Source organism: Mytilus trossulus, chromosome 8, assembly GCF_036588685.1.
Source record: "Mytilus trossulus isolate FHL-02 chromosome 8, PNRI_Mtr1.1.1.hap1, whole genome shotgun sequence".
NCBI lineage: Eukaryota > Metazoa > Mollusca > Bivalvia > Mytilida > Mytilidae > Mytilus > Mytilus trossulus.
Genome location: NC_086380.1, coordinates 34,505,024 through 34,530,745, shown reverse-complemented (window position 1 = coordinate 34,530,745; position 25,722 = coordinate 34,505,024). Strand labels below are relative to the sequence as shown.

At 30.9% G+C, this 25,722-nt stretch overlaps 1 protein-coding gene across 1 annotated transcript in view; it reads right to left on the bottom strand.

Moving 5' to 3' along the window:
- Nucleotides 1–2,257: 2,257 nt before the first annotated feature.
- Nucleotides 2,258–25,722, bottom strand: part of LOC134680882 (unconventional myosin-Ic-like) — a 52,743-nt gene continuing 29,278 nt past the window's right edge. Inside the window, exons 8-31 of the mRNA XM_063540160.1 lie at nucleotides 24,846–24,959; nucleotides 24,098–24,169; nucleotides 22,570–22,689; nucleotides 21,870–21,937; nucleotides 21,249–21,354; nucleotides 20,542–20,622; nucleotides 19,478–19,615; nucleotides 19,060–19,155; nucleotides 18,109–18,189; nucleotides 15,673–15,778; nucleotides 14,177–14,294; nucleotides 13,500–13,613; nucleotides 13,038–13,114; nucleotides 12,466–12,534; nucleotides 11,702–11,786; nucleotides 10,899–11,058; nucleotides 10,487–10,570; nucleotides 9,245–9,338; nucleotides 8,713–8,783; nucleotides 8,063–8,204; nucleotides 7,170–7,240; nucleotides 6,263–6,363; nucleotides 5,544–5,643; nucleotides 2,258–4,772 (exon numbers count right to left, since the gene is read on the bottom strand). Of these exons, the coding sequence (XP_063396230.1) occupies nucleotides 4,758–4,772; nucleotides 5,544–5,643; nucleotides 6,263–6,363; nucleotides 7,170–7,240; nucleotides 8,063–8,204; nucleotides 8,713–8,783; nucleotides 9,245–9,338; nucleotides 10,487–10,570; nucleotides 10,899–11,058; nucleotides 11,702–11,786; nucleotides 12,466–12,534; nucleotides 13,038–13,114; nucleotides 13,500–13,613; nucleotides 14,177–14,294; nucleotides 15,673–15,778; nucleotides 18,109–18,189; nucleotides 19,060–19,155; nucleotides 19,478–19,615; nucleotides 20,542–20,622; nucleotides 21,249–21,354; nucleotides 21,870–21,937; nucleotides 22,570–22,689; nucleotides 24,098–24,169; nucleotides 24,846–24,959 (2,283 nt within the window). The 3' untranslated portion in view covers nucleotides 2,258–4,757. The remainder of the gene's footprint in view (nucleotides 4,773–5,543; nucleotides 5,644–6,262; nucleotides 6,364–7,169; nucleotides 7,241–8,062; nucleotides 8,205–8,712; nucleotides 8,784–9,244; nucleotides 9,339–10,486; nucleotides 10,571–10,898; nucleotides 11,059–11,701; nucleotides 11,787–12,465; nucleotides 12,535–13,037; nucleotides 13,115–13,499; nucleotides 13,614–14,176; nucleotides 14,295–15,672; nucleotides 15,779–18,108; nucleotides 18,190–19,059; nucleotides 19,156–19,477; nucleotides 19,616–20,541; nucleotides 20,623–21,248; nucleotides 21,355–21,869; nucleotides 21,938–22,569; nucleotides 22,690–24,097; nucleotides 24,170–24,845; nucleotides 24,960–25,722) is intronic.

The window sequence follows — 25,722 nt, the reverse complement described above, 5'->3', positions numbered from 1 at the left end:
AAATTGGAACCTTGATCAGAATAAACAGCTGCGCCATGAGCGCATGATACGCCCGACCTCTTGTGTGGAAGTTTTATGCAATAATCATAAATAGTTTCTGAGAAATTTTAAGCAATAATCATATATTGTTTTTGAGACACGGCAGGACATGTGAAACCCCCAACCCTGTTTTTTTTTTTACAAAAAACTAAATATCACTAAAATAAAATTTTGAATCAAAACCAAAAAGTATACAGATCTTTAGATTAATATAACAAAGAAGTGTGTAAAGTTTTAAGCAATAATCATAAATTATTTTTGAGATACAGCGCGACATGTAAAAAAAACCTCCCCTGTTTAACAAAATACTCAATAACTCCAAAATAAAGTTTTAAATCATCACCAAAAAGTATACAGATCTTTAGATCTATATAACAAAGAAGTGTGTAAAGTTTTAAGCAATAATCATAAATTATTTTTGAGATACGGCGCGACATGTAAAAAAAAACTCCCCTGTTTAACAAAATACTCAATAACTCCAAAATAAAGTTTTAAATCATCACCAAAAAGTATACAGATCTTTAGATCAATATAACAAAGAAGTGTGTAAAGTTTTAAGCAATAATCATAAATTGTTTTTGAGATACAGCACAACATGTAAAAAAAACCTCCCCCTTTTTTACAAAATACTCAATAACTCAAAAATAAAATGTTTAATCATCACCAAAAAGTATACAGATATTAAGATTAATATAACTAAGAAGTGTTTAAAGTTTTAAGCCATAATCAAGAATCGTTTTTGAGATACGGTGCGACATGTGAAAAAAACACACCCCTGTTTTAGTTACAAAGTGCCGTAACTCAAAAAGTTTTATCTTATTTTCACCAAAAAGTATACAGATCATTTGACCATCATAAGAAACAACTATGTTAAGTTTCATGAAATTTGGATAAGTCGTTCTCAAGTTACGGTGCGACATGTTTACGCCGAACGGACACCGGACATTTGTATACCATAATACGTCCCGTCAAAATTTTGACGGGCGTATAAAAAATAATTTGTTCATACTTGAAATGGGGACAATCATACCACAACTAAATATGAGTTTGATCTTGCCGTAACTTTTCATTAACATATTGCCACATGTAGAGCAGGATCTGGTTACCCTTCCGGTGCACAAGAGATCACCACAAGTGTTTTGTGGGCTTTGGATTGCATCGTCTTTAGTTCTCAAGGTTGTGTCTTATGTACTATTATTTGTCTGTTCATCTATTTATTTTTAGCCCTGGCGTTGTCAGTTTATTTTCAATCTGGTCTCTTTTGTCCCGTCTTTGTTTACACTTACGACTTCTTTTTAAAATTTTTATCATTTGTATAATATATTTTTTATTTTATTTTTGATGCGAAGTTTTTAATATTTGTTACAGATACAAATATATATATGTGCATCTGTTAATTGGCATAGAAAATAATAATCTTGTTATACTTTTACAGTAACTAGATCAGAGCTAATCTGTTAAAATACTACATGTATTATTTAAGTTCTAATATGGAAGTTTTAGTTACAAATAAACTCATCATAGATACCAGGACTAAATTTTGTATATACGCCAGACACGCGTTTCATCTTCAAAAGACTCATCAGTGACGCTGGAATCCAAAAAAAATAAAAAGGCCGAATAAAGTACGAAGTTGAAGAGCATTGAGGACCAAAATTCCTAAAACTTTTGCCAAATCCAGCTAAGGTAATCTATGCCTGAGGTAGAAAAACCTTAGTATTTCAAAAATTCTAAATTTTGTAAACAGTTAATTTATAAATATAACCATATCAATGATAATTCATGTCAGCACAAAAAGTGCTGACTACTGGGCTGGTAAGATTCACAATTAAGAGGCGTTTTTATGTCATTAAATGATATTACTATAAGTTCAGAAATCATTGCTTGCATTTATTATTGCAATTTTGTCATTTTAGACCAAAATGTGATTTAACTTTTTGGGATATTGAGAAAAATCCTGTTTATTTTATGTAAAAAATATCAAAATGCAAGTTTTTAAATTATTGCGAATATAACCCTGTCGTATTTTTCACAATAATAAAAACTTCGCAAAAATTTCGGAATTTACAGTACCCATTTTTTACACGTCATATATGCTTTTAAAATTTGCCGTCTTGAGAACTGTATTTTGCTTAATCAAAGTTTGTGAGGTGATAGGGAAAGGGAAGACTTGAACTAGTTCCAAACTATAAAAAATAAAGACACGATAGTTTTTTTTTATGTTTTAGATTTAATAAATTAATATATTTGTAAATATATATTCATAATTTACAACACAATATAAATATACAAAGCACCACAATGAAATCACAGATCACATACTAAAAATTCGTTTTAAATTGAGAATCACATTTTGGGAAGGATCACAGAATATACATCAAATTTTTCTTATTGTTTATTTTTATAGACACCACAAAATACATTCATCACAAAATATACATAATATTCTGTGAGATCAAACAATTCATACAAATGCCACAAAGAACATTGAAAACAGATTATATATCAAGTTGTACATACTTCACAAGAGTACATTACATAACAAATATAAATATAAAGCACTTTAAAAACAAACAAATAAATATTCATATCTGCCCTTTTGACAGGATAGATAGATCAAGATAGTTTATATAAATCTGTGACATTATGTGGTCAAAGAATTACCGTATAGCAGGTTATTTTCACAGGGTGTGAATTTTCACGGACTGTACAAAATTGTCAATATAAATTCTGTCAATTAAATAGAAAATTTACACCCACGAAAAAACTCCCTATAAGGTAGTTGAAGACTACTGAAACCAGCAGAGTGCAGTCTTCCTCTTATAATTGTTTTTTTTTCTTTTCTTTTTTTCAAATTAAAACATTACTTCCAAGTCAAGAGAATAGGCTTTTGGTAATTATTTCTGAATGCGGTAGGTCAAATTTCCAGGAGAAATTTTCAAAATAGCTTTTAGAATTTGACCTTATGATTGAAACAAACACAGGGGAAAAATTAGCCCTTCTTCTGTGGGAAATTATATGCAGTCTCCTAACAATATCTGGGTTGAGTTCAAAATCGTAGTAGCTACGTAGCAGATATCAATATATATGTAGCAGCTAGTCTATAGCTTCACATTCAATAGTTAAATTTTACATAGCACTACGTAGCAACTATGATATTGAACACCGCCCTCGTAAGCTGTAAAATAGGAGCTAAATCCATCATCTAGATATCGTTCCAGAAGTTAACCTGCAACTTTTCACAAAACTCTTATGATTAAAATATAGCGTAAATTATACTGAAATGTGTATAACATACTATTAATTTTTCTCTGAAGATTTTATAAGAAAAGACCTGCCAAACCTTTTACCATATGACATATCAAAAACAGTGTTGGTAAAAAGATAGTTTTCTATCTTAAAGATTTTAAGAAAATATCTGTGTGTTCAGTGGAAGGTTCAATATGATCGTCATTTTATTCTTTATGTTCAGCTTCTTGCTGAGATCTTTATTGTAAATGAACATCATGTTTTCATAAAAATATACATTTTACTTATAGCAGCATAACAGTTAATTGCACCATATGTTGTAGACATTTTAATGCACCAATTCAAATATGAAACCTAGCAAATAAGTGGATGATTGACTTAAAAATGTATGTCATCAGTTATAAACTACAGAGTAATTATTGAAAACAATTTTGAAATCTTAAAAAAATAATGGAGAAATCCACAACATAATTTTTTTTAAACAATTTGAGAAATACAAAAATTGAGGAAGCAGGTCAAATGTAATTGAAATTGATAACATTTTCCATTTTATTTTTCATTAAGTAGATCAACACGCCCTATATCTTCATGAACACAATAAAGTGGATTTTAAATGTGTGAATTCAGTGGCAAATAAAGATCAACAAGCACAAAAATGCTTTTAACTTAGAAATATTGGCAGTAGTTGTCATATTTTTGCTCCAAGAGTTCATCGACGAAAAACTTGCTTACGAAATCTATACATTATATCATTTTACATATGAAAATGCAATGAATAAGGATTAAACCTCAATGATGCAAAAAAAAGACGTGCTGCACAAGTATTTCTTTTCCCAATATCATAAATAAAGAATGGCATAGTAATGTCTTCCCTCTTAAAATATCCATCCATTTAATGTTGTGAAAATGAAATTCCTAGACTAGTTTAATGGACAAAATTACAAGATTTGATTTTGCTACTTAAAATGATTTATAGTTGTATAAAATAACCAAAATTTCCCAAACCTTAAATACTTATGGAATTTTATATCATTAACCATTGAGGGACTTCAATTTACTTGGAATCAGCCATTCATGGTTTATGAAATTCTTCAAATCAAAAAATTATAATATAGTCACAAAAACTTTGTATTGTAATAGACTTATTTATAATTTCTTCACACGATCTCCTTCAAACTCATATTTATGAGTGTTTATAATTTGACATGCTAAAAATCTGGTATCCAAGATTGTTTACTCATAAAAGAAGAAATGTCAGTGGTTTGAAAGAAAAGATGGATTACTTTTACAATATTTGATTTCTATCAATAGTTTGATTGAACAAAAACAAATGAATTTCTTGTATTACACCAATGTTGGACTAGAATAAAGAACAATATAAATCTTCATGATGCTGTTGGTCAGGAAATTATCCATGGAATTCTTATGATTAAGGTCTTTAAAATTTGTTTACATATTATTTCTTCCTATTAATGTGCTACAATCTGAAAAAAATAATCAAAAAATGTGTAAGAGGAAGTCGTCATGAAATATTGAGATAACAAAAGCAGTTAGAACATGTTAAGAAGGTGTAAAATATAGGTCACAATGACATAGTTGTATATAGGCATGTATGAATGAGGTTGTATTGTATGGATTTTATGTAATTGTCATACAAGTGAGGGGTTTAGCAAGCTTTAGCACCAGGTTTAATCCACCATTTTCTGCATAAGAAAATGCCTTTATGAAGTCAGAAATATGACAGTTGTTATCCATTCGTTTGATGTGGTTGAGCTTTTGATTTTGCCCTTTGCTTAAGAACTTTCTGTTTATAATTTTTCACGGAGTTCAGTATTTTTGTTATTTTACTTTTTCATTCTATATCTAAAGATATATGGTTTAATATCAATGCTTTGTAATCAACATGTTATCATATGTTCTGGAGATTCTTCCATATGGCATGTATAACTGAACAACTAGCATAAAATGGCCTTTAAATGAGGCTTTTAAAGGTCTAACTATATAGTTATACATAAAATACAATCTTCCCCTATAATGATCTTTAGCCAGGTACTAGGGGTTGTCTTAAACTTGAAGTGAGGTGAGATTTTTGCTCCGTGTTGAAGGCCTCACTGTGACTTCAAGATGAAGAACAGTAATAAAAGTGCTGTTCCTTTGTGCTTTTTTTTGTGTTTTTTTGTCGTTGTGCATGAACTGATTTTATGTCATGGATAGATACCACATTCCTTTGTTTTTTCTATTAAGATAATACTTACCACACAAAAATGTCCATTCTTGCCTTTCTTCATACTATCTACTGGACCTTTCACAAAGTCTATAGTTCCTGCTTTACCTCCAGAAAGTCCATGGCTAATGCTGTAAGAAAGTCAGAACATGACAAATATTATTGAAACCTTTCTTATTTTTCAGATGTTTTCAAGCTTAATAAAATACTGTGTGTTTTTACATCTTTTAGTGTATATTAACTATTTTACCAAATTTATATTTCTTAATATCAATTTCATTAATCTTGTATACTGAAATAGCTTCAAATTTAAATATTATGACTATTCTTTTGTTGACAAATCAGACCAGACCTGAAATTTGTATATTTGGTATTGCTTTAATGGAATTTTCATTGTTAGAGTGTATTGCAAGAAATACAGGAATGTAGTAATTGAAAAAAAATTGTCAATGGTTTGTAAACATTTCTTGTTTCAAATCACTGACAATGCACAACCAAAAAAATTTTCCAACTTGGTGCAATAATTTCCACATTTATTTAACTATAAAACTTAGTTTGGTCATTAAATATCCTTTATATTTTTTAATGAAGCAGATCATGGAAATTCTGTTATTGCTGAAAAATACATTGCTAAATTGTGCATTAGACAAAATATTCTGTCTCTTAATGTGTTTGTATTTGTCATTTCATATTCTTTTTTTTTGTGCCATTGGTGACGGTGATGCATTATCATTTCAATAAGTATAATACCTGTGATCACTGATGACCTGTACTACGTCTGATTTCTTTCCTATCAAGGCAAGCTTTGTTATAACCTCAATAACTTCCTCACTTCTCAATATCAAATCACCCTAAAATTATAAAAGTCATATGGATTTCATTTGATCAGCTAATGGTGTTATCAGTCAGGGGCATGACCTTGGTATTTTTTCTTTCATCAATGAACATATGAAGTATATAATTTTTGTTTTGTGGAACTCATTATTCCCCAGCAGTGCATATTTTACAGTAATGGTATATTTATTATTAAAATTACTTCTCTATGTGTACTTTTTCTTTTTCCACCTACTGTGATTTTTTTTTTCATGGGTACCAATTTTGATGAACTGTTGAAAAATCATTTTTTGTGGATATTTTATTTTATGGAGTTGAAAAAGTCTGCACACAAGCCTGAAGAAGATTTGAACTTCGTTGATTATTTAAATTGGTGGTTCATCCTTACCCATGAAATCAACGAAAATTGGTATTCCACAAAAAATGATGAATTCACAGTCAATTCTTTTTATGTAAAATTGAGAATGGAAATGGGGAATGTGTCAAAGAGACAACAACCCGACCATAGAAAAAACAACAGCAGAAGGTGTAATCCTTTCAAATCAGTTACCTTATTCCTACATAATTTTCTCCCAGGTTTTCTTACAAAAGTTCCCTGGGGTTGCCTTAATGTTTCCATTGTTTCTGTAATTCACAGTGTGCCTATAAAATTTTGATTTCCCATTGCAAAAAATTATGCTCAAACCAGTGTTAAAGGCCATTTTTGTCTTGCAGTGAGTTGTGAGCTTGAGCTTCTTATCAAAAGCCCAAGAATTCATTAAGATAAAGAACAGCAATAAAAGCACTAAGGTTTGACTCCTAATTTAACTCAAACTGGTCCTACCTTGACTCCATTTTCATCAGGCTTAACAGTAACAATAAATAATCCATCACCATGGCAACTGGATAGTATACCTGCAATAATAGAATAATTAGTTTTCATGGCTGCAGGATCAACATTAATAGTAATTCTTGTTCCTATTTGTGTAATTTTTTACAGCATATTTGAAAATTCCAATCATATCTGGCTGAATGCTAAGACAAACAAAGCTATATCGACTTATAAAATAGGTATCAAAGATTCAAAATATACCTTTTAAGTAAGTTAAATAAGTCATGCTATAAGTTTTTATAATGGCCAGAATTTTCAAATGATGTAACAGAACAAAACAGAAAACAAGAAAATAAAGATGACCACAGAAAAATAAACAATATTCAAGTCAAGATCTTGAAAGTTGCAATAAAACCAGGAAAACAGTATCAATAAGTAGGATATTGTCTCATGGAAAATTGTATGTCTCATTACACAAACCAGCCTCACAGTATATATGTCTGTATCATACTGTCATACAAGTGAGAGGTTTAGCTAGCTATAAAACCAGGTTCATCCACCATTTTCTACATAAGAAAATGCCTGTAACAAGTCCGGAATATGACAGTACTAGTTGTTATCCATTTGTGGGGGGGACCTTTATCAGGACTCCGGGGTCAGGTGTTTTTAAGCTCAGGATTTCAAGATTGATCCTTTTGGGATCCTGGAATTCTATTTTTTTAATTTTAGGACGACAAGATTTGTTTTTTTTTTAAATTCGGGACCTCAGGATTTCATGTTTTTAAGTCTGGGATTTTGGGATCAGGCCCCCTCCTACCCCCATTTGTTTGATGTGGTTGAGATTTTGATTTTGTCACTTCATTACGAATTTTTTGTCTCAGTACTTTTGAGATTTTACTTCATACCTGTAATCTGATCATAAGGTATTTTGTCTTTTAGTGCACAGTCTTTATCTGTTACTAAATATAGATGTTCGTCTGTTAATATCATCAGCCTTTTTCTGGGTTTGTAACCATGACGATCAAACTTTGTTACTACAGAAGAGTACTGAAAAGAATGAATATACTTTTTTATTTTTGACAAGTATGATGAATTCAGAATTCAAAATTCAGAAAATAGAAGACAAGCACAGAATTTTTGAATCGGCTTGCAAAATATTTCATATTTAGATATGTGTTCTGATAATGCTGTTTTATTTCACAAGAGTTTCTGTGTTTATTGACAAATCATCGCCAGAAATAACCTTGTAAGTATAACCCTATCCCTAAACTGTTACATTCAAACTTAGTCAGCAAACTAAAATGTAAGTCATACTTACAATGTAAAATTTAAAAATAACCCAAATCAGTATTTTTTATTGGAATTTTCAAGTTAAGAGAACAGTTTGACGTAAAGCATAAAAAAAAGTACAATATAAAAAAAAAAAAATTAATAAAGTTACAGTTCCAGAATAAAGAAAATATTAGTTTGTGGAAATGGATAAATCGAAAGACATAATCTTTAAACCTATCAAGCTTCAATGAAAATATTTCTTTTCTGTGACCTTGTTTCTTACCTTGACCTTCTCTTCCATGGACTTGACCTTGGAATCAAACACTGATGAGATCAATCTTTCATGATGTTCCTCTGAAAATAAAACAATCAAAATTCAATACAAAGCCATAAAATATATACGATTAGTCATATTAACAAGCATGACACTTTCAGAATTGTTTGTTGTTTCATGTGAAATCCATATGAAAAATGTCAAGAAAATTAACCATTCAATTATTCAGACATTTCTCAAGTTTTGATAGGTTATCATACTTGAATATTTACATGTGCTTTATTTTCTTTTTGAGTGACATTGTATCAAAATTTCTACAATCTTTTCTAAATTCTTGGGACTGCATTGTATAAATTCCCACTGTACATGATATCAACAGACCAATAGAAGTAAAATTAAATATATTCGGAAACATAATATACTACAATAAACTGATGGAGAGTTGTCTCATTGGCCCTCATACCACATCTTCTTATTTGTATGTACCACTGTCGACAAACATTATGACAAATGCTAACACAGAATGATTTTATGTAAGTACCTAATCTGCTGTCTACAAACATATTTTTTACACTGTCACCATACAAAGATTTCTTTCCTTTAAATAGAGATTCTGCTTCCACTTTCTCATCCATCTGTAATAGAGAGGCACAAAGATAATAAGATTTCAAAACAACAATATTAATGTGGTACATACCACTATGGGGAGGTAACTCTGTAAAATTCAGCTGAACATTTTAACAAACTTTTAAAACAACAAAATAAATGTGGTACACACTACAGGGAGGTAACTTTGTAATAGAGAGGTACAAGATAACAAGCTTTCAAAACAACAATATAAATGTGGTACATAACACTACAGAGAGGTAACTCTGTAATAGAGAGGCACAAGATAACAAGCTTTCAAAACAACAATATTAATAGACCTAATCGCTATTTATTCCAATCTGGATAAATTCTAAAATACACAACTTTTTCATCCAGTTGAAGCTATCGATCTGGGACCCTGTTTAAACAATTCACCATGCATGATACTTTGTAATGAGACCTGTTTAAACTACCGTAAATACTTCAAACAAAATATGTTTATACTTCAATTTTAATTCCAAAAAAGTGTTTCATACTCTATCAAAGTTTCTTGATGATCACTTTCGAAAGTTTTTCCTACCTCAGCTCACTTCTGATGACCTCTATTATCGTCAGCCTGACCCAACCAGGAAATTGTATAAATGACTGTTTTTCCCAGATTGGACTAAATAGCGATAAGGTGTATGTGGTACATAACACTACAGGGAGGTCATTTTATAAAAATCAGCTGAACATTTTAACAAGCATTTATAACAACAAAATAAATGTGGTAAATAGCACTACAGAGTGATAACTCTGTAAAAACAGCTCTACATTTTTTAATTTTTTTTTTCTACTGTTATTGTTAATATTAAACTTCTCTATGATCAAAATCAATGTTTGTCAAACTGAAATCAATATCATAAGCACAGTTGCTCTGAGTAAGGACTATCATTTACCACAAGAAAGGAATGATCAGAAATTCAAATATCATAATAAGCTCACCTTTGGCACATTTTATGTACCAATAGAAACAAAAAGTAATTTTTTTTTCAGGTGATTTAATGATTATGTTACAATCACGCAGCTATTAAGAAACATCAATGTTTCCATACTTGGTTGCTTTTATTTCATCAAGTTGATTACTGATGACAGTGGTTAATGTTAAAAAAAAAAACTATATTTAAAGCAGTAGCAAAATTATTATTTTATTTACCTTTGATTTAAATTCAGGTGTGACCTTCTTCATATATTTCAAAATGAGGTTTTTCATACACAATTTTCTCAGTAATGATGACGCCTGAAAAAAACAATAAATAAAAAATTTTCAAAATCTGGGATGAAAATTTATAAACTAAATCTACAGTTTAAAAGTCATCGCCTCTTAACCTAGGAACCTAATAAATTGTTTTGTTATTGCTGGTTTTCTTGTACTGTTGTTTGACTTTTGGTGCTTTTACCATTAGGCGATGGTATTGTTTTCATATTATTTACAAATCTTACAAATTTCCAAGAACTTAATTCAAGTGCCTCCCATTCATTAACCCCATAAATATTGGAACAGCCCTTTTATGATGCTATAAGCAGCATAGAAAAACAGAAAAAACTATAATTTTTTTAAAAGCTACCTCTTGTAACATTGATGGTGCAGACGGCCAACTTTTGTCTAGAACAGTTTTTGGTAGATTCCGTTGTATTTTATAAAGATAGTTGTGTTTGGTGAACCGTATAAATTCTCTGTTCTCATCACATTCTTCTTCCTTTCTGTGTATATATCCATTGATAAATCTACAAAAATACAAAACATAAGTCATTGGGCTTCAAAATGTCGTTGATTAACATTTTTTTTATGATTGTGGACTTAAAAAAGAAAAAATAGATATAGGAAGATGTTGTGTGAGTGCCAATGAGACAACTCTCCATCCAAGTAACAATTTAAAAAGTAAACCATTATAGGTTAAAGTACGGCCTTCAACACGGAGCCTTGGCTCACACCGAACAACAAGCTATAAAGGGCCCCAAAATTACTAGTGTAAAACCATTCAAACGGGAAAACCAACGGTCTGATCTATATAAACAAAACGAGAAACACGTATATATTACATAAACAAACGACAACTACTGTACATCAGATTCCTGACTTAGGAAGACTATTTGTGCAATTCAGTTTACTAAAGAGAACATTCATAGAACTTATGTAACTCCAACAAATGTTCACTTTCTTTCAAATGATCTTTTTTTCCCCCAAAACCTTTTATTCTAATAGATTCAAGCTAAATGCTCTGTCTAAGGGGAGATAATCCACTCCAATGCTTATTAGTTATGAATCATTGAAAAAGATAGAATTTGCACAAGATATTTTCTAGCTAGGCTTCATAAATCCTACAACCAGTTCAAATCAAGTTATTTTTAATGGAATAACAGCCCTTACTTTCGTATGACTTGTGCAGCATGTTTTCTTTTCTCCATCAGTTTCTTGGCTTTATATCTCCTCCAGTAACTCTGCAATATTATGGCTGAAATGTCAAAAGAAGAATGGTAATCAAAGTGTGACAGTGCTGTTAGGCAATTTTTTTTACCATCAACAAGTTCACCGTTGTTTCTAAATTCATATAACTAAAAAACAACTGATATTCATCAAAGCAGAGGAATCCCCATTTTTATTTAGAACAGTTTGGATTAATCTTGGACAGTCTCTAAATAACATAAAGCCATAAGTAATTTGCCTTAAAAATCTAGTGAACAACCTTCTGGTTTTGAAAGGTACTAGAAAATATTTATGAATTTCCATCATTGATTAATTTCTCGTCTTTTAAAAATGTATGTTTACAACCAGCATTTAATTTTAAAGGATTTCCATAATTTACTCTTATCAATTCTTATTTGTGCATTTGGCTGTATACCAGGAGAAAGTTTGGCATTTGCAGGAGAGCCAATTATTAAATGATGGAAAACATTTGCCATGTTAGTAAATTTTCCTAGTTTTTACCACCCAAACCACATGTTGGAATTCCTGGATTCATCACTGTTAAACTGTAAAAAAATTTCAAAATGAGAAAATTTGATAAATATCTGTTTTATAAAATAATTACTATATCTTTCCTGCAATATCTTGTAACTTAACCTCACATCGAACTTCACCAATATCATATTAATATAATTATTCTTAAAATCATTCAATAAAGCTATTCTTACTTGAAAATTTTAATGTTTTGTATTTCTTCTTCTGTGCAAACCCTCTGTACTGTGCCTGCACAGCTGTCGCTGAAAAGATATATATTTATGTTTGAATAAAAAATACTGTGAATTCATTAATATTATTGGGTACTAACTTCTGTGGATTTTGTTGGTACTTGGGGAACTTCAAATTTAAAGGGTCAACCAATTACAAATTTTCCTCATTCCATAAAAATGATTACCCACAAAAATAAAAATAACATGTGAAACTGTGTGTTGCTGCTCACTGATGATACTCCCACCGCAAGTGGATAATCTTAAAAGTGTAAAAATATGTAATTGTTCAGTAATCAGAAAGTTGTTGATTGATGAATCTGAAAACACATCACACAGTATAGCTGACTTATATAAACCCTCAAACCAAATTTCAGAAATCCTTAAATTGTAGTTCCTAAGAAAAATGTGACGACAATATTATTGTTGAAGTGACCTTGATTTTGACAGAGGCAAAACAAAAATATGTTTCTCACATTGCTAGAATTATCATTGAAAGATTTTAATTGATAATATAAAACATAATATTATATTACCTAAATCATGTTTTCTGTGTTGGAAGGCATCTTCTGTGGCAAACAGTACTCTGGGAAATCTTATAAACAACTTTGTCCTAGAAACATGTGAAAAACATAAATCTTTATTAGTACATTTCTATATGTTGCCAGATGAGCTTAAAATTTAGAGTTTACAAAATTTTCAATAACCATTATTTTTTTGTTTGCATGCTGATATAAAACATATATATCAAATTATAAAACTTTAGTTGGTTTCACCATTTTTCTTGAAAAGGCAATCGTACAAAATCAAACTTTTTCAACCTTTTTTTCTATTCAAAACATTTGACTAAACACATTACAAAATGCTAAAAGTCTGAATTTACCAATTTTTATGTGAAATTAACTGAAATATGACTGGACAATCTGATTTTTTTTCGTGTTTTGAATGACTATTCCTCAATACTATTAATTCAAATTGCAAATACAGTGTATACATACTTGCCAAGTCTGAACTCCTCAGGGTCATAGTCTAAATGTCGTACCAATATCTCTACACCATCCTTTGGTGCACCTCTGTAGTGAGGCCATGTTTCTGGACATAAACATTTGTACCTTAAAAACAAAATAATTCCAATGCTTCATCTTTGAAGATTTTTATATTCATTATCATTTGTTTCTTTAATAATAAGAAAAACTTATGGAATTAATTCACAGCTATTAAGCCTTCAATTGAATTCATAACAACATGTTGTATGGGCATCTATACATGTTTTTGATTGAAGACTTAATGTTTGTTTTTTTGTTTTGTTCTTTGGTTTATTATTTTCTTCGATTGCTGTCACATAGATAAATATTCAACGTCTTTCTTTTTTTTCATATGTAGGCTAGGAAACATATTAAAAGTATAGCAATTATTAGTTTTATTTGTTTTTTTCTTTATTTAAGTAAAAACATAAAGTATCAATTCACTCAAAAAACTGAGTAAATATTTAGAGTATATTTACAGCATGACTTTATTTTACACAATCTGTGTATTGTATACACTTAAATCTTTATTATGTTGTGATTTATTTCATAATTTGTAATCATTCATATCTTTTAAAACATACAAAATAAAACATTTAATTCATTTTTATAAATGAGATGAAATATATGTTAAAACAAAATGTGTTTACCTCTTGAGAAACACTTCATATGGTCTCCTGTAAGCAAAGCCAGCTCTCCTTACTCTCAGATTCTCCATCAGACCTAAATATTTCACCTGATGATTTACGATTCTCTCATCAAAAACACCTGGAAATATCAAAAAATGTTAGCATTAAATTAATTTGTCTTACTTGTTGGAAATTGAATTTTCATGGTTACTAAATTATTTGGGTGGAGAAAAATCTATACTTTGGAGGATTCACGATTTTACAAAGATTTGCATACAAGCCTTTATAAAATATAGACTTTGTTGAAGTTGAACATAAAAAGGAGTAAGTTCAGTAAGGGCCATATTAGGCCCTGATTATAAAATTGAATGGTACAAGATAAAATGTGTTTTAAGTTGTCTTGAAAATATATGAGAAAGTAAATATAACTATTTGTGTCAAAGTTTATTCTGAAGCGTTGATTTCTATATCCAAAATAGGTCAAAATAAGATTTTGGCGAAAAATGACAAAATTGGCCAGTTTCAGCCAAAATTAGGATCAGGAAACATAGAGCGCAGGCGTCAACAAACCATGTATTCAAGTTAAATATTCAAAATGTCATTAAAAACATTGTGTTAAAACATCTTTTTGTTGATGTATGCGCTCTATGTTTCCTATCCAATAATCAATGCTAAATTTACCAATTTTCATTGATTTTTCATGAAAATGAAAATAAGTTCTGTTTGTGATGTCATCAGTATGATCAGTAGAACACAGGAACGTAAATTTTCTACAAAAGGGCTCATTTTCTATCTAGTAAATGTTTTAGCTATGATTCATTGTGATATTGGTCAATAAATCGTAATTTGAAATTTAAGGTAAAAAAGAGGGCCATTTTAGGACCTTATTGAACCTACTCCTTTAATCACCTGTACCCACAAATTCCAAAAGCATTGGCAGACACAAATAATAATGAATAAACAGTATATCAGTATTAACTCCAATATTGTACTCTTATTTGTAAGAAAAGGATATCTCATCTATACTTTATGATTGATTGACAGTTGATTTTTTAACGCCACTTTAAGGTGATTACTTCCTTTATTAGTGGTATGAGTGTGCCAAAAAGCAGGGTTGCTTTTTCATGTCTACTGGTTAGAACAGGGTTGCTTTCTTATGTGCTGCTGGTGAGAACAGGATCTTTTTTTTTTTAAACTTCAGTACTTGTCTAGAACAAGATCGCTTATCTAACTGTTTAAGATACAGTCTAGAACCTGTGTCTAAAAAAGCATCTATTCTATACATTCATAACAGGGTATACATTGTCAGAGCATGTCTAGAACAGGGTATGTTTTTCGATATTTCTATTTAGAACATTAGAACAGGGTGTTATCTGGTAAGAACAGGGTATGATTTGGCAAGTGCTGTCTGCACAGTTATACCCAAAAGGATAGTCAGTAACCCCACCCCCAGGAGAAAACCACCACCTTTCAATAGAAAAACTGACAAACCTAATCAATTAAAATTGTATACTAACCTCTCATTTTAAAGTCATTAGGTTTTATACATCTGACATATGAAGGTTCTTTTGACATCAATATAACCATCAACTGTGACAAACTATTTTTAAACTGGGTCCCAGCCTGAAATATAAAGAAATCTACTTTGGAAACAAGGTTTCATTTTTGACAAGGTGTGACTATCATGATTTATGATGGCTATTTATGTCTACCTATTCTAGCAATATTGATTACACAACATAATAAAAGCTTTTGAAGACCTTAAAATATGACTAATGATAAATTGGAAGATTTAATCAAAAGAAAAGAAAAACACTTTCTAAATATTTCAATAAACTTAATTATTAAAGAACTCTCAAACTACTTTTTTTTTTTAGTTTGTTCAGTAAGTAAACTAAATATCCCAAATGAACTCATGATTATTTCATTTGTTCTGAGAAAAATTCTGCTACAAATATAGACTATGAATGCACCTTTCCAGAATATATTATTGGTCAGTTTTTCAAAAACGTACACCAGTACATTATAATTAGTTTAAAAATCGTCAAAAATCATGGAATTCATTCAATTACTTGACATTATTTTCATTTTAAGTTAGGAACAAAGAAATTATCCATAATAACTAGATATCATTGAGATGGAAGCCATCTCTGTGGGCCCTGCTGTCAATAACGTGGGGTAATAGTGATAGTACTATTTCATAGTATAATAGTGATATGACTGCATGATGTGAACTAATTGTTGACTACTCTAAGGAGTCTCATGTGTGATTTCAATCTAAGATTTTAAGTTAAAACTGATAAATATTCTCATCTTACTTTCATAGTATAATAGTGATATGACTGCATGATGTGAACTAATTGTTGACTACTCTAAGGTGACTTCTGGATGTATGGATTGATGTTTGAACAATATGTTTAAAGGTGCTGCCCAATTGATATTTGTCACATATTTTTAGAATTATGCCTTCAATATATTATGACCCACCAAGTATAAAGTATGAAATATTAACGGTTCTCGAGAGGTAGAGCGGACACAATTTGTTAAGAACAACAAACGGATGGACAGACTGACAGACTGACCTTAGACCTAGGATGCATACATTATGACACATTCTCTGGTGTTGCTTTATATATATGTTAAGTTGAAAATGTTTGTCAGGTATAAAGTATGAAATAATAACAGCTGTCCTCTCAAAATATAGTGTGGATCAAATTTGTTAGCGATGGACAGATCAACAGACAGACAGACAGACCTTTGACCTAGGAAGTGGTACATACATCATGACACACCCTCTGGTGTTGGTTAAAATGGATGTCAAGTATAATATTTGAAATCATAATGGTTCTCAAGATATAGAGCGGACACAATCTTCACCACAGGACACAGGATTGTCAACTGAAACCAAAGTTTTTTTGACGTTGACCTTTGACCTAGGAAGTTGTACATACATCATGACACGCCCTCTGGTGGTGGTTAAAATGGATGTCAAGTATAAACTTTGAAATCATAACGGTTATCTAGATTTGGAGCGGACACAATCCCACAGGATACGGGGTTGTCAACTCTAAACCAAAGTTTTTGACCTTGACCTTTGACCTAGGAAGTTGAACATACATCATGACACGCCCTCTGGTGGTTGTTAAAATGGATGTCAAGTATAAACTTTGAAATCATAACCGTTATCTAGATTTGGAGCGGACACAATCCCACAGGACATGGGGTTGTCAACTCTAAACCAAAGTTTTTGACCTTGACCTTTGACCTAGGAAGTTGTACATACATCATGACACGCCCTCTGGTGGTTGTTGAAATGGATGTCAAGTATAAACTTTGAAATCATAACGGTTATCTAGATATGGAGCGGACACGATCTTCACCACAGGACAGGGGGTTGTCAACTAAAACCAAATTTTTTGACCTTGACCTTTGACCTAGAAAGTTGTACATACAACATGACACACCCTCTGGTGTTGGTTGATAATCATGTTAAGTATTAAGTATGAAATCATAATGGTTCTCTAGATATGGAGCGGACACAAAAGTGTTACGGACGGACATACATCATGACACGCCCTCTGGTGGTTGTTGAAATGGATGTCAAGTATAAACTTTGAAATCATAACGGTTATCTAGATATGGAGCGGACACGATCTTCACCACAGGACAGGGGGTTGTCAACTAAAACCAAATTTTTTGACCTTGACCTTTGACCTAGAAAGTTGTACATACAACATGACACACCCTCTGGTGTTGGTTGATAATCATGTTAAGTATTAAGTATGAAATCATAATGGTTCTCTAGATATGGAGCGGACACAAAAGTGTTACGGACGGACGGACGGACGGACAGACGGACGGACGGAAAGACGGACGGACGGACGGACAGACTGATCACTATAGGGCGACCCGCCTTAGTCGGCGGGGCCCTAATTATTATCTTAAACACATACAGTATCTGGTCTCTTCTTGTTGTACAATTCTGATTTAGGGAAACATTTGGACAGGATAGGATTGGTCGTCTCACTCATAGCCTGCAATGTAAATTATCAATCTGGTTATAAACCCATGATTACATATTTTTTGCATTTGAAAACAAAGAATTATTTTACTGCATACAGAATAAATCTGGTGATTTTTATCAAAACTTAACATAAATATTATTCCTAGCAAATTTGCCAAATTATCATCTTTTATTGTAAGAATACATCAACAAAGTTTTGAAAATTGTGCAGCTAAGGAGTAGGGGCAATAAGGCCCTTATTTGGCCCAAAAATTACTGCAAATTTAAAATTTATCGTACGTATTCTTAAATTACTGAAAACATGACTAGGGTATAAGGTACTATGAAAAACAAAACAAATTTGACATCAAACAAATTACCATGGCAACAAATCATGACCTTATTTGCATATTTTGTTGAATTCGTAATTTTCCTTGTTTTTTCATCAAATTTTAAGTATATTTTAAATTGAAAAAGTATGTGCGCACCCAAGAAACAACTTTATATTTGGTGGGATTGTGCCAATAGTTACAATAAAGCTTCTGTTAAATTATTTTTTTGTTTCCCAGCTGCGCAGGATGTTTCCACAACGGAAATGAAGAGAAAAAACTGCATTAATTCTGTATTTTTCATCGTTTTTGTGAAACAGTACATATTATGACGTAATTGTGACGTCATCAGATTTAATTTTTTATGTTTTTCATTTATATTTCTTGACCCTATGTATTTCTAAACATTACGTGCCAATTTGAAATGGTTATCAAACATTTTATTTTCTTGGGCCAAAAGTAGGCCTTAATGCCCCTACTCCTTTGTTAAATGCTTTTAATTCAGTAAGAAAAAGTTAAAACTAACAAAAAATATCTGTGAATGGTGTTGATGTACAAAACTTAGTCCTTACCTCCTTCAGATCTCTAAACAACAGATCATTGTTCTTATCGAGAAAACCTTTTACATTGTATGTTACTTCACCAGCATAATGGATCAGTCTAAACTCCTGTAATGAAAAATTAAATAATATAAAAATTTAAATAATGAAGGGGACTGTGACCCCTTCTAGTATATGGTTTGGTCGCTATAAATTGAATATTTTTTTTAATATTAGAGTACTTTGAATAAAGTACAAAATGTAAGAACTGTATCTTTTTCCTCTGTGCTCTCACTTTCTTTTGATTCATCTTCATTGAAAAAATCTTCCTATTCGTGTTGTGCCTTGTACCGATCTTATTTTATAGCTTGTGCTCATGTTTGATTGTTTCATCACTGTCCTGGATTAAGGTAGGTTTATGGTCTAACAAAACTTGTATACATGTACTCACATCTCTTGCAATGGTCTTTCTGGTAGAGTTATCTGCTCTTGCATGGCACAGGAAATGTGGGTGTGTCCCAATAGTCTCTGACAATTTGTCTAGGAATGTTATATCAGTAGTATCACCTGGTCTTAAACATTCCTCATCCTGTTAAATAAATTTTGTCAGCAGAATTAATCTATGCTAATTTTTTTGTGTTATGAAATTTTATTGTCATTTTTTTTTATTATCTAGTCCATTTGTACTAATCTGCATTACATATATTTTGTTCACAGTAAATCATTACCCAAAAGTTTCAAATTACAAATCATACTGGATTTTAAAGCAAACAATGATTTATGTATGAATCAATTTCAAAAAGTATTGCTGAAATATTTCTTAGGACAAAATGTGTTATTAAATAAAACAGTTTATTTTTGTAACTGTAAACTAAGAACAGGAAATAGTCTTTATTACAATCATTTGTAGATAATACAATGGATAAAATGAAAATTAGTTAAAAACAATTGATGAATATTCTTATTTTCTGCTTTTAAATTTGGAAAAGTTCAGTGATTTTTTTCTCAAATTTTGTTCATGCTTCTTTTTTAAACTAATGATACCTAAATGTCTAAATTGATGAAAAACTTAAAGAAGATCATAAGTATGTTAAGGATTTTTGCTCCTCTACTTTTTTTAATTTTTGCCAGATATTCAGAATCCTCTGGTTTTATCTATATAGAGACTTGAAAAAAATTTGCCCACTAAACCCTACTTTTCTTTTAATAATCTTATTACATAAAGTTTAAAAAGCCATATTTCAAAATATCATAAAATCCTTGTTATTTTTTCATAGTTCTTGAAACAATAGGTGCCAATGTTAAATGTATTAAAACTCTAGAGAGAATTATTTCTCGTCAAATTTTCTATGACTTATAGCTCGAAAACAAGAATGTGTCCAAAGTACACAGATGCCCCACTCACACTTTCATTTTCCATGTTAAATTGGGTAAAAATTCTAATTTGGCATAAAAATTAGAAAGATCATCCTTTACTAAGTTCCAGCAACAGAAGTAAAATACTTGTATACTAACCAGTAATGTGATAATACCAATGGGTTTACCTTCCACCAGATCACATATTATCTTGTTATTAAAATATTCTACTGGTTCCCACTGAAACAGAAAATTAGGTAAATATCAATATGAAAATATACATTTGTTTCAAGATTGATATATTGGCTTTACATTGAGATCCACTGTCCCCAATTATTTTTTCAAGTTATCAGCTTTTAACTTACATTTTAAACAAAGATTGAAATAATCTCAATGTCTTTGAATTGAGGTAAGTTGAAAAATTACTGCTGAAACAAAAAATCTCCTTTGAAATGGAAAAAAAACCCCAACAAATTATAATAAATTATATATAGAGTCACATGTGATAGGGTTGAATTGATTTTAGGTTTTTTTCATTAATGGATTTGGATTGTTAGGGACTTCCAAAGTCTATCCACAATGAATATAAGAGAGTACATCATATAGACAAACAACCATAAATGAGCCACGACCCATGTCATTCAAAATAAAACTTCTCTTCATACCCTTTACATCCATTTCAGTAGAACATCCCCAATTCAGGAATTTGAAGGTTGTTATCCATTTTTTTGATGCGTTCCAGCTTTTGATTTTGCTATTTGATAAGTGACTTTCCTTTTTGAATTTTCCTCAAGGTTCAGTATTTTTGTGATTTTACTTTCTACTATAAAATGGTTAAATCAAAGTCAGATTAATTTTACTATTACCTCAATTCCTTCTCTCTGGTACTCTTCTTGTTCTGATTTTAATGTCAGTTCTATAAATAGCTGTTGTAGTTTCTCATTACAGAAGTTAATACAAAATTGTTCAAAACTACAAAATATAAATCAGAAATCTATTATACTAGTAAAAGCCAGTATTGGTACCTTCGACGTAACGATACAGATACTAGAGGTTTATCTCATTTATGGTGGTATATAGTATCATGAACATTTCATTAAAATTTTGATTAATTTCAAAGTGCTGTTCCAAATCTATTAAATCGAAAGCAAAAGGATCCCAATTTCTCCAACATTCAAGTACAGTAACTGGTTAAAGTGAAATCAACAAATAGAATTTGACTAGTCATTAGTGGTAAACAAATTCCTTTAAAAATTTCATGTAATTTCAATATGATGTTATTGAACATCTGAAACCAAAAGTGACAGACATGAGGATTCCTATATATACCCCTTACTCTGTTAAGAGGGGATATGCAAACCTACTGTACATTGATTTTTTTATGGAACGGCTTCAAAAGCAACATGAATTAATTTGTTATAAAGTAAAAACCTACTTGATAATCATAATTGCCCCAAGTCAGAAATTTTTGCTATTAAGACACTCACCTGTTAACTCCAACTATTTCAAATCCATAAATATCTAACAATCCCATCAGATTACATTTAGATCTTCTCTGAAAAGAAAATTATAATTTTATAAGACTTGTATAATAAGTAACTTTTTTTCTAACCAGTGAAGTCATATATTCTATTTCTTGAAATTTATTTTTCTGAAATTACAACCACCATTCTACTTTACAAATAAGCTAATGGTACCTATGAACACGTTTAAACCCCCTGCATTTTTTGCACCTGTCCTAAGTCAGGAATCTGATGTTCAGAAGTTGTCTTTTGTTGATGTGTTTCATAAGTGTTTCTCATTTTTTATATAGATTAGACCAGAGTTGGTAAAAAATTGATTAAATTGATAGACTACTGTTTTTCCCTTTTGAATGGTTTTACAGTCTAGCCATTTTGGGGGCCCTTTATAGCTTGCTGTTCAGTGCGAGTCAATGCTCTTTGTTGAAGACCATATTATGATCTACAATGGTTTTTTTTTTTAAATTATGACTTGGATGGATAGTTGTCTCAATGGCACTCATACTGCATCTTCTTATATTTAATTTGTGTTCTCATGATTTTTTTTGTGTGTATCAATTTCTTTTAAACAAACCTGGGACATAAAATAGTTCTCAATTATGCGTAGTCTATCAAAAAGAAACATTCTTGTGCAATAATAAAATAAGTAATGAGTAAACCGTCTTACCCTACTGCTCAATGATTCGTTAATTTTCTGGACAATCCACGTAAACAGTCTGTCATACACTCCTTTGGCTAAGGCATCTCTGGCATATAATGCTTGTTCTTTGGTTAATGACGATTTCATCTGAAAACAAAAAATAAAACTTTGAAGCAGAATGACTAAAAAACACATTGTTATACAATGTTATTTGATACTTTTCGTCCTAAATATGCATGAAATATTTGCCACAGGATGTTAAGCAACCGACAATCAATCATATTTGATATTTTATCAAAATTCTACAGAAACATTTTTTCATATGTAATGTACAATGCTCAATACAAATGTTAATAGGACAGTTATTAAACCAGCTGAACATGAAATATGGGTTTTGCTCTTTGTTGAAGGCTGAATGGTAGATTTTAACTACTACATCATTTGATCTCTGTTGAAGAGTTATCTCATTGGCAATCATACGTCATCTTCTCATGATTAAATGTGTAAATGCATTTTGTAATTGTTGATCAATGGCTAATAATATGGTATGTTATATGTTATTCAGGTCTCAGACAGGGTATATACTGGGACATTCCCGGCTTAGAGTTTATATCCCCTGAGCCGAAGGCGAAGGGGATATAAGACCTAAGCAGGTAATGTCACAGTATATACCCTGTCTGAGACCTGAATAACACATATATTACGGATTTCCCCTGACTTAATGTTATTTTCCAGTGCAAGTATTTGTTGACAACACAAATATATTGAAAAACCCAACCTGATGTGTTCGGCATACGTGAAAGATTTTCTAATTTGCTGTGAACATAATTTTATTGTGTAAGTAATAATTTATAATAACACATTTAATATTAAATTTAAGTATCAAAATTGTAAATTGCATGATTTTGTATTAAAAATGTATTATTGGCTGAAGCATGTCATTATTTTCCCTCTGTGACCCTCTGACAGTCCCATAGCTTTTGACTACGTCACATAGTAACCGGTGTTTTGGTGAAGTTTTTGAGGTTCCAATTAGGGATAAAAACGTCGTATATACCCCGGCAGTTTCCTGAATATATACTGACATCTCTGTGTTGTTATCCAATCACAAACCTCAACACATGTGTAATTCGTAATATATATATTTATGCAATATAAGAAGGGGCTGAATGCATATATTACAAACAGAACCAAAAAAATAAATTCTGCTATATGTGATGCGCCAAACCCTATAAACCCCCCCCTCAACCCCAATGAAACATTGCAAAAATTTCTAAATTCCTAGTATTTTTTCACTTATTTATTTGAAGAAAAAAAACAAACAGATCCATAAGACAATAAATAAATGCAGAATGAGCAATTAGTTAGATCATTATTCCAATGCAAATTCATTTTGGACTTTTCGATGCATCAATTAATCTCTCGTTATTGAAAACATGCATTAAACAAGTGTTAAAAATACATTTTAATGACTAGAAATTAAGTTTGTTCTTAGATTGTCTGCTGTAGTTTCACTTAGGTCAGTTTAAAGAAACCGTATATCGACTGAACAAACCTTTTCTCCCATAGCTTCAATAGTTTTGTTTTGTAAGGCAGACACTAATATCTCTTCCGGACATCCCAGTAACTAGAAATAAACAAATGGAGAAATTGATACCTAATTGATGCACACCATGCTTAAAATGAGATACACTGTAAACCAATTATTTTTGCAAATATTACAATTAACAATTTTCCATTTTCATTTTTCACAATTTTCTGTAGCATGCTAATGCATGAAGTTGATGTGATATGCTCAGCAGCAGACTCAGTGTTCTTCCCAGGGCCTTTGTAGCATCATGGAAATGTGATACTGTATTGCTAGAATGTGGTCCAGTATTGTTTGAATAATATACTATCTGAAATTAGTTTTTTTATAGATAGTGTTATGGGTGTGATGCTATAATTTCTAGAAACAAGATGTTATTTCATAATTTCCTGTTTGCCAGGATGATATAAGATTTTTTTAGAACACTGAACTGTTGATGTTTCCAGTCAAGAAATCTCAAATTAAAGATTTTCCAACTACTGTGGATTCATTTATTTTTGTGGATATTAATTTTTCTTGGAGTGAAGAAAACTAGCATTTTCCTGGAGATTTAATTTTGTTGTTTTGGCAAAGTCTGCATGTATTCCTTTTGAAAATGGTTATTTGTCGAACATTAAAATTTGTGGTTCTATTATACCAACGAAATCCAAGAAAATTGGTATCCAATGAATATTAATGAATCCACAGTAATGTTTCGCAAGGATAAGAAACTAACCTGTGATATGATTTCAACTGGAGCTTGATCACAGATATATGCTTCTCCATCTTTCTTGTCCTCAAACTTTACATTACCCAAGTGTAAGACTGATCCAACTATGGAAAACACAGCCTGTAAAGTTAAATGAAAAAAAATATAATTTTATCTATTTGAATAATAGGAAAATCTTAATATTAATGTATGAATGGTTCTGATTGCATGACAATTAGAATATAACTCTTGAAAACCCTTTTCATAACTAAAGGTAGACATTAATTTAAAATTTTAGAATGTAACAAGAATGTGTCCACAGTACACGGATGCCCCACTCGCACTATCATTTTCTATGTTTAGTGAACCATGAAATTGGAATAAATTCTCTAATTTGGCATTAAAATTAGAATGATCTTATCATAGGGAACATGAATACTAAGTTTCAAGTTGATTGGACTTCAACTTCATCAAAAACTACCTTGACCAAAAACTTTAACCTGAAGTGTAATAGACGGTCGAACGAACGGACGGACGGACGGACGAACGAACGAACGAATGGATGCACAGACCAGAAAACATTATGCCCCTCTACTATCGTAGGTGGGGCATAACAAAAAAACATCCTAATCATGGAAAACTCTATTTCTAATACTGATGATAATTTTTTTTAAACAATCTTGACTCCCCATGAGGGTCTTTACTGGTCAGTTTTAATATAATTATTCTATTATAAGAGTTCTGATTGGATAACAAACAGCATAAACTATCAAATAGCCTGTCCTTGCAGCACTAAGGAAAATCTTCATTTTGAATTCCAGAATGTATTGTTGTGTGATTTCTCCAATAATAAACTAACGTATTTTTTTGGGTTAAATTTCATATTTGAAGCATTCAAAAAGCC